Source organism: Glycine max, chromosome 16 (assembly GCF_000004515.6).
Source record: "Glycine max cultivar Williams 82 chromosome 16, Glycine_max_v4.0, whole genome shotgun sequence".
NCBI classification, from domain to species: Eukaryota; Viridiplantae; Streptophyta; class Magnoliopsida; order Fabales; family Fabaceae; genus Glycine; species Glycine max.
In genome coordinates, this window is record NC_038252.2 from 7824536 (window position 1) to 7841516 (window position 16981).

The 16981-nt window shown below is 32.6% G+C and overlaps 1 protein-coding gene across 1 annotated transcript; it reads left to right on the plus strand.

The window, feature by feature from the left end:
• Positions 1-2147: 2147 nt before the first annotated feature.
• LOC100781969 (auxin-induced protein 5NG4-like) lies at positions 2148-13176 on the plus strand. Its single transcript, NM_001255540.2, is given in 7 exon segments — positions 2148-2482; positions 3473-3535; positions 3638-3754; positions 3921-4206; positions 8602-8757; positions 11796-11947; positions 12804-13176. Coding segments are annotated over 7 exon segments (1164 nt in total). The 5' UTR covers positions 2148-2285; the 3' UTR covers positions 12997-13176.
• The last annotated feature ends 3805 nt before the right edge of the window (positions 13177-16981 follow it).

The window sequence follows — 16981 nt, forward strand, 5'->3', positions numbered from 1 at the left end:
AAATAATAATTTATTATCACTTGTAATAATCAATTACTATAAATTCAATTGGGATTTTCTAGACTTTTCTATCACGAACTTATCGTAATTAAAATCTTTTCAGAAATAAGAGGTTTCAAAACTTTTAAATCACAAAATCCTTTCAGAAATAAGAGGTTTCAAAACTTCTAAATAATACTAAGTGAAATTTGTAGATGTTTAGAAATATTAGTGTTGTTGGAATCCCTGGACACTTTAGGAAAGAAATAATATCATGATTGAGTGCTTGGTCTTAGTGGAGAAAACCTATAAATATAGGTATTGGACATAGTCCAGGTTAGGATGAGCGAGTATAATTCCTCCATATGTTGTATCCTTCTTTACAACTTCTCATATATTTTATGTTGTCGCATGCTTTAATTTTTGTTTTGAAAAACCTTGTTTATTAAAGACTTAGTCTTATATTTTATCAAAAAGGTTTTAATGGGCTTGATTCTTTATTTAGCATGGACTGTATACCAATGTAGGAACCAATGGGTTTTTAACAAAAATAAAAGGCCTTTACACCTAATATTGGCACAAGCTCAAACTCTACATCTAGAGAAAAAAATGTCTCATCATATTAATGCTCAAACAATGGAACACTGGAAAAGACCCAATGAGTGTTAAATAAAAACATATTTTGATGTTTCTTAGAGACAAATGAGGTATAGGTTTGGGTGTTGTTATCTTTCGGGATAACACTGGAGAAACTTAGGCAACAACAACTTTGTTTTTACCATACAACTACTGCATTAAAATTGCTAAAGCTACAAATACTAGTTAGAGCATTGAATTAGCAATCCAATCATTGTTTACAAAACGTTGTGTTTGAAACTAATCATATAAATTGTACTAGGCATGAAGGAAGCATTCCAAATCAAGCCCGTCCCATTTTCACGGAATCATCTAGGATCCAATTTATCTCTTCGTGACAGGTTCTCCAAATTCACTTTCTTTGATTAAAACAGTAGCTAATACTGTAGCAGACAAAATAGCATCTCCTGTTTTTCAATTGCATGGAATGTATTGGATGGAAAAGGCTCCGACCCAAATATTTAAATTATGTGGCCTAATAAAAAACCCTAGCTTTCAATTCACACACATTGAAGATTTATTATATGAAAACGAGAATGACTAATCTTAATTGTTATGAAAAGTTTAAATTAAAAATTTAAGAATTTAAATTAAAATCTCGTGTAGTTATCATATTTATAAAAGTTTAACCAAATAAAAATTAAGCCTTTAAATGATCTTAATTATTATATCATTTTTTTTCAAAAATATTATTGATCAATCATTGTCATTGTCATGACAGTTATAACTACCACCACAACAATATAATGATGGTGACAACAACCACACAAAAGTCTTTTCATTATATTGATGAATAATATCTAATAAGTTTTGTTCAATTTTTTTATTTGTGTTGTATAGTAAATGTATTTTGTTTGTGTCGTATTTTTTTGTTATATTGATGAACAATATTTAAGATAATTTTTAATTAATTAGTATGACAATGAAAAAAAAGAAAAATTTTAGGATATATAAAAATAAATTTATTACTAATTTTTAATATTCTCATGAGTTTAATTTTCATAAACTTCAAATTTATATTTATACACAATTAATAAAAAAATCATCCTTAAAACACAATTTATTTTATCAATAACATTGTTGTACTATAATAATAGCTATCAAAGAATTCGTTACTTTTTATTAAGGATAAATGTTAGCCACACTTTTTCTTAAGTTTTTTAAATATTATTTTATAATTAAAATTTGTTAAAATTATTAATTGTATTAAAAAAAAGTACTACATAAACAAACTTCTAAGAAAAAGTCGGTACATAAAAAAAACATCAAAAAGAAAATGAGCTAACATTTTCTCTTTATTAAATTGATTGTACTCCTGGCTATTAGAAAAGAAAATTAATATCAAGGAGTATGGATCGGTTGAATAAGACTATATATGAATGTTGTAAATTGATAGATAAAAAAAATAAAGAAAATTGATATAAGTAAAAATTAAGAAAATGGAGTTGGAACTGGAAAGACTTGAATGTGTGAGGCACGGAATTGCATAGAGATTGGAATCAGAGATGCTAACAATAGCAATAGCGTTGTTTACTTTTATTTAATTTCATTCGTCGTATCGGAGTTTGATGGTTTCAACGAAGAAACAAAACCCCCATTCTTCTTCAACTCTCTCCCTCCCTCCGAGAGAGGATCCTAAATTCTAATCATTCAAATCTAATCTCATAATAATGGCGGCAGTGTCAGGAGGAGGGAGTGAGATATGGAAGGCCCACACGGCAATGGCCATGGTGCAGTTATTCAACGGAGGTTATCACGTCATCACCAAAGTTGCTCTCAACGTTGGGGTCAACCAAATCGTCTTCTGCGTCTTCCGCGACCTCATTGCCCTCGCCATTCTCGCTCCCCTCGCTTACATCCGCGAAAAGTACCATTCTTTCTTTTTGTCCCTTCTTCTTTATGCTTCTGTCATCAATTTTCTACTTTCCTTTCATTACTTCTTATTTTCTATCACACTTTCTAACATTCTTTCTGATACTCACACTCTCTCTACTCTTGGTCCAAAACTACAAAATTATAAGCATAATAACTCAGTAAATAGTCTCACAAAAATTTGTCATTTTTTTTAATAGATTTCAGCTAACAATCAAAAAAAGGTGTGTGTGTGTCATTGGCATTTCTCTTTTCTTAAAGCTATCTTAACATATCATATTTAACTGTTCTGTTTCTTTTCCCCGAATGTATTTTTATTATTATTATTATTATTATCGGCAAATGTTAGTTTCTTAGTTTTTTTGTTAGTGGGAGGGTTCCAATGCACCACCTCTCCTTCCTTTCCCTTCTCCCTTCATCACCAAGCCAACCTTATATCTCCTTCTTTTCCCCAAATGTCAGTGTTATTGGTGTGGACTAATAGAGAGTTTTTAAAATCTCCTGGGCTCTTTCTGTATCCTATGTTTAGTGTCTCTTTGTTTGTAGGGTGTGCCCAAGGTTTTAAATAGTGGTTGTGTTGCAGTTTCCTTGCGACAAATTGCGGACAAATGCAGCCAATGCAGTCCCAATTGTGGTTGCGGGCAGTTAAAAAACCTTGATGTTATGGCCCAAATCATGGTCACAGACCGTTTTGTAAAACCTTGGGTGTGCCTAATTGGATGAAATTATACAGCGATGTAGAATGCCTAATATCTACACTTTTTCTTCCTTCCATACTTTTGGTTAATTATTTGCCTGGATGACTGGTGATTTTGCTGCTGGTAGCATAGATTATACTACTTTCTTTGCTCATATAACTGTGCCATACTGCTATATATTCAAACTTTAGAAATTAAATTTTAATTTGCAACTCTATTATACCCATTTTTCACCATCTTTTCTTTATCTCTAATGCATAAGTATCCTTATAATGTCTTGTTTGTAGGCGTATGCGGCCACCCTTAACCAAACGCCTTCTGTTGTCATTCTTCTTTCTTGGATTGACTGGGTGAGGTTCTGGATATAGTCACATATTTCCTATATTTGTTATGTTTGAATCATAGTGTTTCATTGATGCATTGGTATTTTTTGCTTCTTTATTCATGCTCAGGATATTTGGCAACCATCTTTTGTTTCTGATTGGCTTAAGCTATACTAATCCAACTTATGCTGCTGCAATTCAGCCAGCCACTCCAGTCTTTACTTTTCTGTTGGCTGTAATGATGGGGTCAGTCTCTCTCGTTTCAGTTTCTACATATTCATGTGTTTTGTTAATTTATCTTTTTTCTGGAACACAACTCCATGCTTTTGTTGCACAGAAGTGTGTACATTAATTAAATTAATATACACCAGGACATAGAGTAATGTGCACCTTTATAACCTTATTCATGCAGTACAGAAAGAGTGAACTTGTTAAGATATGACGGTCTGGCCAAGGTTGGAGGAACTTTTTCCTGTGTTTTAGGTGCTGTACTAATGGTTTTATATCGTGGTCCGGCATTGATAGGGTATTCAGAAACTGACTTTGTATCACACAGTGAGATAAGTGCCAAAGGTCAACCGGAGCCTTCTGGATGGTTAATTAGTGGTTTACAGGATCTTGGATTAGACCATTTTCATCTCGGGGTTTTGTGCTTCATAGGGAACTGCATGTGTATGGCTGCTTTTCTATCCATTCAGGTTCATATCTTTTTTGATATTCTTCAAATTATTGTTGATTACAGGCAGCATTAAGAAAAAAATGGTTGTTTTAACTGTCATTTCTTATCTTTTACTTGTCTTTTAAGCCCCAATTCCCATGTATTATACACATGTGATGTGATGCTCTAATAGTCAGAGACTCATAGGTCAAACTCTCTTGACTTGCTTCAACCCACGACCTGACCTATTTTCATCTGATCAAGCTGCTTGCAGCAACATCATGACAGTTGCGGGGGCTGCTGGTGAGAAGTGTTTCCTACCATTGAGAATTTTGAAAGGGTAAGGAAAGTCGAGTTTGAACAAGAAGATCAAACATGGGCAACAATTGAAGTGGTGCTTTTAGAAAGCAAATGAGTGAAACAAAATAATAGAGCAGTGTGGTGAATTGGTGATGAAAAAAACAAGTGAAGTGAAAAACTAGGATGAAATTTTTGAACTGTATGATGCAAACTAGAACCAACAGGACTAGACTCGACATAAATTAACTCAACAAGAAGAATTGAGTATTTATCAATTCCTAGAATTAATAAAGATAATACAGTGGAAGAACTCTTCTACTGCCATGGAGCCAAGTGCCTACAAAGAGCTATTGCTCTCCATTTATAACTAACACAATATTTTCTTTGTGATGCCCCTGTTACCCCACACTCCCACCCATCTATATGCAACCATAAACCATAAGTCAGTACAACCCTCTTCATTTACTTCTCTCTCTGTCAACTCAGCACTCAGAATTCTGCCATCCCCTCCTTATCCTTCCTAGTGTTAACTTTCCAAACCTTGGGCCCATGTGCCAACTGATGTAGCAGCTGACCCTTTGGACCCAATGACTCATTTTGTGTCATAACATCTCCTGCATCAAAAATTCAAAATCAGCCCTGTCCTCTAGGATGAACCGTGGAAATTGACTGGGGACAGTGAATTCATCCTCCCTAGTGACCTCATCAGTAGATCTACCTTCCACTGGATCAATGTTTGACTAATAGTTCTCCACCTTCACTCACACTCCTGGAAGGTAAGACAACAACTGCTATTAACATATCATATAATAGCCCTTCATGATTTTGGGCAATTCCATCCCAATTCTGTAATTCCCAACAGCATTCCCCAATCACTTGAAACACTAGGTATATCTTGGAAGTAGCATTAAATTGGAGCTTATGAGCCATCTCGCCACAAATCAATTTTCGAGCCCTGGTGCAGCGGTAAAGTTGTGCCTTGGTGACTTGTTGGTCATGGGTTCGAATCCGGAAACAGCCTCTTTGCATATGCAAGGGTAAGGCTGCGTACAACATCCCTCCCTCATACCTTCGCATAGCGAAGAGCCTCTGGGCAATGGGGTACGAAGTTTTATTGTACAATTCCACTTTTTGTAACCACTGAATTGAAGTTTTGGGTTGATCAGCAATAAAACACCTCAAGGTGCAACATTTCCCAGCTTTCCAATTAAATGTTTTCCCCCTGTAATTTCTCCTTTCATAACCTTCTTGCAGTAGTTTCAAAATATCTCATTTGTGTCACTTTCTCTGACAACTGTACAGTATTTCCATCCAATGTTTGTCCTCTTACCAACAAAGTTTGAGAATGCATTGCTTTGGTTTTGGGTGCCTGTCCCTGACATTATCCTATAAGTGAAAAATAATTGAGACAAGATTTTATAAGAAAACCTCAAGAGAACAAACAAATAATAAATTATAAAATTATAAAAACAAAATTGAAATTCTGAATATAAAAAAAACAGAACAGAGAACCGAATTGAAGTTCTGAAACTTCGGAAAAATAGAGCACAAACATAAACCGAATACAAGATGAAGAAGAACATTTGAAAAGAGGAGAGAAAAACAGTTAAGAAAAAAAGAAAGAAGAGAAACGAAAAAAAAACCTGCACTATTGGTCGTCGGAAAAGTTGGTCGGAGCAGAGTGGATTGACATCGAGATGTGTGTTTGCACAGCTAGGGTTTGTTAGAATGGGAAAAGAGAGTCTAATGGAAAGAGAAACACACAAAAAGGGTTCAAATGAAAAAAACACAGGGGGTTATGTGTTGGGTCGTTTCAAATGGGCCAACCCAAGCCCAAAATTTTGAAGAAAAAAAACGGAAAACCCATCATGGACGCTGTAAACTGTCACGACGCTATGGTCATGGCAGGTGCCATACCGGAAATGGTGGACGCCGCTATAAAACGCCAAATAACGCACAAACAGATGGCGGTGGCTACCGTTACAGAAAAAAAATGCTGTTATGGCGGTGCCATAACAGTTATGTGACAACACTGAATCTAATCCAATACCACAGTTTTAATTGTTTATTTGGGAACTGGTAGAGGGGCTGAATGAAGTTATAGAGTGTAAAATGAGAAAAAGTGAAATTAAAAAAGTGAAAAGAAATAATAATAATGCAACAATTTTGATGACTCGGTATTCTTCCAAATTTCTCTAGTTAGCTCTATCTTGTGGTGTATTTGGATGACATCATTATTATTGGGAATGATGAAATTAGGATTAGAGAACTCAAGGCACAGTTTCAGACAAAGGATTTGATTGCACAAAAGTTTTTCTTGGGTATTGGGGTGATGAGGATTGAAGGGAAATTTTTCTAACCTTGAGAAAGTGTGTTATTGATTTTCTGAAAGGAACAGGCTTACTTGGAGCTAAACCTATTGAAACCACTATGGTTCCTAATATCAAACTATTAATAGCTGTATCTTAACTACATCTCAATCACTTGCTTTGATATTGCCGTATGGTTAGTTAGTTCCTGTCATCTGTTGGAAAACTAATGGGGAAGTTGTTCTTCATATATGGAGTTATCTGAAAGACACTTTAGGTTGTGGTGTTTGGTAGAGATGATGAGCATACTGCAGTTGAGGCCTTCCTTGGTGCTGACTGTGCTGGATCCCCTATTGATAGGAGATTCACTTTAGCTGCTGGATTCTTGTTGGAGGTAACCTTGTGTTAGGGACTATGCGATGCTTAAGTCCCACATCAAGTAGTATGGGATGCTAAGTGGCTTGGTTCCCCATGTGCTTGGGTGCTTACCACCCTGTTTCCTAGAAAAGTAAGAAGCAGAGTGTTGTTAGGTTGTCAAATTAGGATACTGAGAAATGGAGCAAAGTACATGTGAATTGGTGTACATATATCATCTTCTTGATGAGATTTTCTGTAATAGTGCAACAATATCTTTGAAGCTATAGTGTGACTGATTAAGCTTGTGTGATTGATTATCAAACTTCCAATGTCTTTTATAAAAGTATGAAGTATATTGAGGTTGATAGCCATTTCATGCTTGAAAAGAATTTGCAAAAGCTTCTTATTACTACACATGTGCAAACTGGAGAACTAGTTTCAGACATCACCAAAACACTCAAGAATTGAATAGACATATATGGGTCTGTTTGGATAAACTTCTTAGAAGCACTTTTAGGAGAAAAAAATATGAAGAAAAATTGAAATGAGCTTCTCCATAAGTTAAAATTAGCTTATGCATAAGCTAAGTTGTAGAAACTCTCTCATATTTGCTTCTCTAAAAAAAATTTTTTTTAACATAGTATAAGCTAATTTTAACTTATGGAGAAACTTATTTTATTTTTCGTTGTTATTTTCTTCTCCTAGAAGTACTCCTGGAGAAGCTTATCCAAACAAGCCATATATTTTTGTTAGGTGTCTGTTAGTATTAGATTTCTGTTATCACTTGTTAGTAATTATTAATCAGGGTGTTGGTTAGTTAGATAGTTGGGCAGAGATTATTAGAAGAATTAAGGCATGTTGCCTATAAATAAGAGGGGTTGAGAGGGAGAGATATCTTGTCGTTTGAGAGAGAATTGAGACCTTTGGGCATTGGGGGGTGCTGACCCTTGAAGTTCTTCAAGTTATGCACTGTATTTAAAGGAGAAATCTTTCATTCTTTCTATTATACCTGTACTAGCTATCTATCAATTTGCAACAAGCTAAACATGATTAATGCTCTAGGTTGAGGGGGATTTATAGGGATTAGTCATTACTTTACTAATTGTTATTTGGCTATGCATATTTCTCCTGTATTGCGCTTCATTTATTGGTATAAATATAGAAGGGGGAAACCAACAGCACTGAGTTAGTTATTTCCATTCTTAATTTTCTTTGGCAGTCACAAACTCACGACGGAAACATCTTTTTCTCCATGTCCATTAAAATATTGTAACTTCACACATTGCATTATTGGTTGATTCCCAAAGTTGTCATGCTTGTTGGATTGAATAATTTATTAGCAGAAAAGCCACACTTCAGATTCGGTCATATAAATTTCTTCTGTGATCAGATTAATTGTGCTTTCTTGGCTTCATTTTTGAACAACTTTTATCTGTTATATTTGATTTATCTTCATGAAATTTTTTCAGGCTCCATTATTAAAAAAGTATCCTGCAAACCTATCTGTCACAGCATATTCATACTTCTTTGGAGCTGTATTGATGGTAACTACATCATTCTTTGCAACTAATGAATCAACTGACTGGAGATTGACACAATCTGAAACAATAGCCGTTATTTATGCTGTAAGTCACTAGAATTTTAAATCAACCTTCAGTATCAGCTGTTATTAGTTATCTCTGATCATTGTCGTCCATATTCTTTATTCATCATTTGTGTGGTTTTATTCTTGAACACTTCAAATTTCATTTTTTTTAAATGGAAGCATTCTCACTTTTTATCAAGGCGCACCAAGTTTTTCAATTGAGCAAAATGAACAGGTTGTTTTTGCATGCAGTTTTTAAGATTTCCTTAATTTTTGCTTCTAATGTTTGTGTAAAATAAGAGAAATTAGAGGGATATTTGAGTGTAAACCATGTGTTAGAGTACACAGCGGATGCTTATTTATATAGACAGGTAGTATTGATTACACATAATTAGAGAATATTCAATTTCCTCTAAATCAGATCCTCTTATTCAGAAATCATATCCTATCAAATTATTATACATTAAATTCTTGATTTTAAACACTTCCCCTCAAGCTAAAAGCTTTAGCTTGTTACAAGAAAATTTATTCCCAACTAATAAATAAAAACATGAAATTGAGTTCCACCAAAAAACAATGTTTGAAAGACAACTCAGGGATGTTGGCGAAGTCGGGGAATATTGCTAGAAAGATAAAATTTCCAAAGAGCTGGAATAACCATCAGTCTAAGAAATTTATGGCAAGCAAAGCAAGCAAGTTCCGAGCTTCTTAAGAACCACATTTGGAAGCTTCAAACAAATATTTTGAAGACAACTCAGGGATCTTGGTGAAATCGGAGAATATTGCAAGGAAGAGAGAGCTGGAACACCCATCAGCTTAAGTAAATCCAAAGTAAGTTCTGATCTTAAAACCAAGATTTGGAAGCTTCAAATGAAGTGTGGAGACCCAATTATTCAAACTGAAGAGACGAAATCATCATAAAGTGACAACGAAGCAAGAGAAGTCACTGAGAAACACGCCGGAAAAGGACAGCGACAGAATAGGCAACCGGAAAGTTCTTTGCTGGAAAATAAACGGCAAGCTGAAGGTGGTGGCCGGAAACACGCAGAAAAACAGTGGCAGAATAGGCGGCCGAAGTTCTTTGCTGGAAAATGAATGGCAAGCAGAAGGCAGTACTGGCTTAAATCCTAATAAGAACCAGCAGATGCCATGATGAGTAAAAACAGTAACTGCAAGACACGAACCAAACAGTGCTTAAAAAAGCACAAAACAGAACCAAACGGGGCAAAAGGGGGTTTCTCCCAAAATAAGTTTGATGGAGTTGAAACTCCAGGGGCAGAGGTGCATAAGGTAGACGATGCACTCACCGGAAATTGCGACCAGAAAAGGTGCCGAATGTGCTGTCACGCGCCGGTGGGTGAAGCTGTTTGGCTGAAAAAGATGGTGCATGTGAAGGTATGTGGATGCTCTGTTTTCAATGCCGTGAGCAGCACCATGTAGATCAGTTTGGGGTGACCTGGCCAGATCCAGTGAGTGGTCGTCGGAAAAGTCACCAGAAAGTTTCCCAGAAAAGTTGTCGGAGTTGCACCGGTGACCATAAAATGTGCAAGAAACAGGGAAAATGGCCGGAGAAGGAAAAAGGGTCGTTAGAAAGCGGAAAGAGGTCGTCAGAATGAGTGCAACGACTAGAAAGGTGCGATGAGTATAAAGGTCCACCGGGAACATAATCTCCCTGGTGGAGTATGATTTTTGTTATTTCCTCAACCTGGTTCTGATACCATATAAAATAAGAGAAAATAGAGTGATATTTGAGTGTAAACCATGTGTCAGAGTACACAACATATGCTTGTATATATAGATTGGTAGTATTGATTACACGATTAGAGGATATTTGGTTTCCTCTAAATCAGATATCATATTCTATCACATCATTATGCATTAAATTCCTGATTCTCAACAGTTGGATTCAATTCAGATATACTGAGTATACTTTACATGGTTTGCTAACCTATATGGTTCCACTTCCACCATGAGAAAAACTATGAAAAGGTTATACTAGAAATGAAAAACTCACAAACCTTAGTTATTAAAGTGATATAGGAATTTATTGTTTGTTGATAGTGCAAAAAATCTACACTGACCATAGTCATCAAGTATATTCTTAAATCTAGTTGCATTTAACACTTGGCAACAATATTTAAGCAAATTACTATTATACCCTAGATTTTACTTTTTTAAAAAAATAATAATTTAAAATTTCACTACTTATTAATGTGATTCAAATATGTGTTTGTATATATTTGATGAATTCATATCATAAACCTTAGGTCATATGCAGTTGACTATTCTTTCATTTGATACATAATACGGACAAATATGATGCCACTGTTCAAAATTCAATTGTAGTTGTAAAATTATTTTATGCTGTTTTGTATACATGATCTATATTTTTTTTTTTTTTTGTTCTTTTGGTTTCTTTTCATTTGTTAATGTATAGATATTAATTAAAAAAGAAAAAAGCAAAGAACAAAGCTAATCAGATTCAGATGGAACCAAATGTTTGTGTACCCAATGGTGACCAGAGTTTTGTTCTGCAAATGATTTTAGCCAAAATCATTCCCGACAATTGAAAAATAGAATCATAAAATCACTGAACTAGTTTTGGTAAAGCATTTTTCCCTTTCATATTTAATACTAGCAAGTAGCAACCAAGTGCTGTGGCACATCCCCAGTTATATGAACCATAGCCCACTATTTTGTGATCCATCCAAGCAACTAGACTCGGCCTTATAACTGTTGGGAAAACCTGTTTCTTTGTTGGACCAGTGTTTAAAATAAGATGGGATGGTTTCATTCTCTCGGTCATGCAAGAGTATAGGCAAAAAACAATTGAACTGATGCAAACGAAAGAGGCTGTGAATGTAACTGAAATTTGTATTTAGCTATATGCCCTACTTGAGGAATGGAATGAAAGCTACCAGGCTGAATAAATGAGGGTGTTTTTATTTGAGGCATGAAAGGAATGCAAGTCTTGTGTGTTTGTTCTAGCATTTTAAAACTACTCTTTATTTTATTTTGATTTGATAAACACTCGGTGATCCTTATATCAACTTTTAATCAATTTCCTTGTTTGTTCAGGGATTTATTGCATCTGCCCTTAATTATGGACTCATTACATGGTGCAACAAGATCTTGGGGCCAGCCATGGTTGCTCTTTATAATCCACTTCAACCTGGAGCTTCTGCTCTCCTATCCAGAATTTTTCTTGGAAGTCCAATTTACATGGGAAGGTACATCTTTTATTACCAACTAATTATTGATGCATTGTTGACTATAACAAGCTATAAGCCTACTCAACTCGTTAATGCTAACTCCAAAAAGCAGCTCAATATACTTTATTTTCCAGAAAAGATCTATAGTTGTCTAAATTAAGCTACACATTACTTTCTATGATCCTGTTTGAATAAACTTCTCTATAAACATTTATATAAGAAAAATATGAAGATGAAATGAATTGAGCTTCTTGCATATCAATTGATAAGACTATGTAAAAATTGTTTAGCATGTAGTTTTATGCAACAATATAATGAAACATGATGATATGTCATGTATTTATTCAGGTGGTGTTTTGAAGTGTTTTTACGTAAGATACGAAAATAACTCAAGATTCTTATGAACTCTTTCCAGTTTATTTCAGTAAGCTTCTTTGTGTAGTTTATTGAACTAAGCTTTTTTAAAGAAACTAAATATTTGAATAAATTTCTTGATAGAGTTTATGGCACGAGCTTTCATTTAATAAGAACTTAATGAATAAGCATATGCTTATGTCGTATATCTAAATGCATCCGTTGTCTACAAAACATGTAAATACTAGGTTTTGCACCGGTTTCCAGAAGTGGTATTTTGGAAGATTTTGGGCTAGATTGTTTAAACTTATTTTTTGGAAAAATAAAACGTATTTTAATAAAATAAGTAGCTTTCTGTTTTTTTAATATGATTGTCTAAACTACTTCTGCTTATCTTGAGAAGTATCTGCTCATTAAATAAACGCTTTTAAAATGTGTTTATTTTAAAATTGTTTATTTTAAGTTTAAACAAACTGTTTCAAGTTCCTTATTGTTTTTAATTCTTTATTCATGACAACAGCATCATAGGAGGATCTTTGATCATTATTGGTTTGTATGCGGTTACTTGGGCGTCATATAGAGAAAGACATGCAGCTGCTGGAGTTGTTTCTCATGGCTCTTGGGTCTCGGAATCACTAGTTCATGACAAGAGTTCTTTTAGGGTTAACATTTTCTCAGGACCCCCCAGCCTGTCCACAAAGCCTTCGGATTAACGAAATGAATTGTGGAATTTCATGTAAAAAGTCGTCCCATAATGCTTTGCTGTCTTTATACATAATAGTTGTTTTGAAGAAATTAAGAGAGTTGACGTTAAAATTTTGATGAACTTATCAAATTCCACAAGGCTATTTGTCATCTTAAAAATGATTTCATATAAGAATTTTGTTTTCAAACAATAAGCTTAAATCGCTTTTAATTGCTTGATTAAAAAAAAGTTGTAAAAGTGGCTTTATTGTATTTTTTTTTTCTCTGTTGTAAAAGGAATGGCTTTATTAAAATAAGTATGGTAAGGGGGAAAAAACTAACTTTTATTGGAGTAAATTTAGTAAATTTACTCCAATAAACAAACGAGTGTTTTGAGCTTAAATACTATGAACCAGTGGTTTTATTGATTTTTAATGGAGATTAAATTTGTAAATCGAACAATCTCTCTGTAGGTATACCAAGTACTAACTAGGATTTGAAAGATGAGTCATGGTAAAGTGGGATTAAAGTTAGGTATAGACATAGATTGTTTTGTTGGTGAAAAAAAAGGATAATTTATTGGAATTAGGCAGAAAAAGGGATCATGCTATTCACACACCTATTTTTACTTTTTGCACCTCTTTAGTTTTTCTTTTGTAATTATTTTTGACAAAATAATCATTGGTGGAAGTTAGTTCTTGAAATGTAAAACTAAACAAAAACTAGTTATTTTTTTCCATCTATATGAAAACTAGTTTTTGTATTTATACGAAAACAAGTTTTTTCGTAGCGTAGTTAATCTATTTATAATGTGTTTGATTTGGAGTTATTTTACAGTTGGAAACATCAAAATAATTTAAAAGTTAAAAGGCCTCTCTATTTGCATGGTCTTGTTTAAGTGTAACGACTTAAAGGTAAAATTAGACGATTGAGAGAATGAGTAAATAACATTGTCAGATAATAGCATGTTGTGGCGATACATTAACGCCTCTAAAGTTTTTTATTTTATTTTTTTCAACCAATTGAATTAAACTCTATTGAAAAAGACATATTTGAAAAAACTTATCCAAAAATATTTCTAGTTAGAAAAAGAAAATAAGAATGAAAAAAATAGACAATTTTCTCCATAATTAACTTATGTGTATGTTAAAAATCCTCTTTTGGAGAAGTATAAGACAATTTCTATACATAAATTGATTTTAACTTATGAAAAAATTGATTTCATTTTTTTTATTCTTATTTTCCAGTTATATATGTGTCTCCGGATAAACTTAGTGTACAACAGAAAATTTAGTGTTGAATTTAATCAACAACCCCTTGATTTGTTTTTAATGTTGGATCAAATTGACTACCCATATTCACTATAATGAATTTCTAAGCAAACAACCTCTGGCATTAACGGTACATTTGGTATTGGATTTCATTCAACAAAGCGAGTTCATATGGACAGTTGTTTGTCATAAGTTCATTTGGAGATCGATAATTTTAATGATGATAATAAGTCAATTTAGTTTAATATTAGCTAAATCACCACCTTCAAGAAAATATTGATTTTTTATACTACCTCAAATTTGATCATTTTGTCTCAAATTCTAAATGAGAAAAATATAATTTTTCGAAAAGCTTTGGGTAAAAGGATATTTGGCTCAAAATAATGTTGGTTAAGATATGACAAAGTTCAAAATGAAAACAAATTAAGGAATGATATTAAAGAACATAAAACTGAAATAGATCATGTCACTTTGATTATTTTACCGTAGATCTGAAATGAGAAAAATGCAATTTTCCAAAAAGCTTAGGTAAGGAAATTTGGCTTAACATATCGTTGGTTAATATATGAGAAAGCATAAAAGGAAATAAATAAATTAAGTATAGATATTAAGGAGAAAAAATGGAAATAGATCTTATCAATTTAATCAATCTACCTCGTCCCAAATAAGAAAAATATTATTTTTCGAAGAAAAAAACAGGTAAAAGGAAATTTGGCTAAAAATAATGTTGGTTAAGATATGAGCAAGCCTAAAAGGGGGAAAAATAATGGATGATAGAGTAAAATCTGAATACCAATATAATGTGACATAATTAATAGTTAATTATATCTCTTTAGCATATGATCATAGATTCAATCATTGGCTTGTGTGTTTAAAAATGGTTCACAAAAAAAAAAAAAAACCAAACAATAAATATATCTCATTAACTTGATCACTTTAACTCATATTCCAAATGGAAAAATGCAATTTTCCAAACAGCTTAGGTAAAAGTAAATTTGACTATTTTTTATTTTTGCTGGAGTAAAATTTGACTCAAAATAATATGAGAAATCTTACATGAAAAAAAAATAAATTATGAAATAATTTTAAAGGTCATAGAATTATTTCATAATTTATGAAATAGAACTTATTTATTTGATCATTTGACCTCAAATCCCAAATGAAAAAAAAATGCAGTTCTCCAAAATGCTAAGCTAAAAGGAAATTTGGCTCAAAATAATGTTGTTTAACATATAAAAAAAACTTAAAAGGAAATTAAGGAATGATATTAAAGAGAAAAAATGGAAATAAATATTATCAATTGGATCATTTTACCTCTGATCTTGAATGAGAAAAATAGTGTTCTTAACATGAGAAAGCTTAAAAGGAAAAAAAATAAGGAATGATATAAAAAATTTCTTCTCAAAACCTTATTTTTTTTCGATCTCTATTTCTTCTAAAAAATTTTACTATTTCAATCTCTACTTCTAATTATTATCAAAATTTCTATTAAATTTTTTTTCAAAATACTATTAGAATTGACTTTCTCTTTGCCTTGAATGGCAAATTTGCAACAGTGCTATTCTCACTATGAGATATTATTATTATTACATAGGCAACTTGATTAAGTATAACACATAAAAGTAGGTTAGTGGAGGAAAAATGAATGATTGGGATTTTTTCAGGGTCATAACGGTGAGATGAAAATCCTAAAAAAATATTAAAAACAAGACGTCATGCTCTGTCTGTATTGGGCCTAGCTCCCTGAGCTTATTTTAGGGAGGAGGTCAGTTGTGCTCCCTCCCACCTGATGATTCAAGGGATCCTAAAATGAATGATATAGAAAATGGAAATAAATCTTATCAATTGGATTATCTTACCTCGGATCCCAAATGAGAAAAATGTGATCTTCAAAAATGCTTATCTTAAAGAAAATTTGACTCTAAATAATGTTTTTTTCAACATATGAGAAATCTTAAAAGAAAAAATAATAATTTAAGGACCGGTATTAATTAAAGAGAAAAAATGGAAATAGATCTTATGAATTTAATCATTTTATCTCTCAGTTCCCAAATGAGAAAAATGTGATTCTCTAAAATGTTTAGCTAAAAGAAAATTTGACTCCAAATAATGTTTTTTAACACGAGAAAACTTAAAGGTGTAAAAAAACACGAAATCTTAAAAGGAAATATAATAAATTAAGAAATGATATTAAAGAGCAAAAAATGGAAATAGATCTTATGAATTTGATCATTTAGCCTCAAATCCCAAATGAGAAAAATGTGATTCTCTAACATGCTTAGCTAAAAGGAAATTTAACTTAAAATAAAGTTTTTAAAATATGAGAAAGCTTAGAAGGGAAAAATAATAAATTAAGGAATAATATTTATGAGTAAAAAAAAAGGAAATAGATCTTATGAATTTGATGATTTCACCTTAGATTCCAAATGAGACAAATGCAATATTCGGAAAAGCTTAGGTAATTAAAAGGAAATTTGGCCCAAAATAATGTTGGTTAGGATATGAAAAAGCTCAAAAGAAATAAAAAAACACATAAATTAAGGAATTATATTGATGAACATAAAATGTAAATAGATTCTATCAATTTACTCATTTTACCTTGGATTCCAAATGAAAAAAAAATGCAATTGCAAAAATGGTTAGGTAAAATATATTTTGGCTCAAAATAATGTTAGTTAAGATATGACAAAGCTCAAATGAAAAAAGAAAATGAATGAATGATATTAAAGAGCAAAAAATGAAA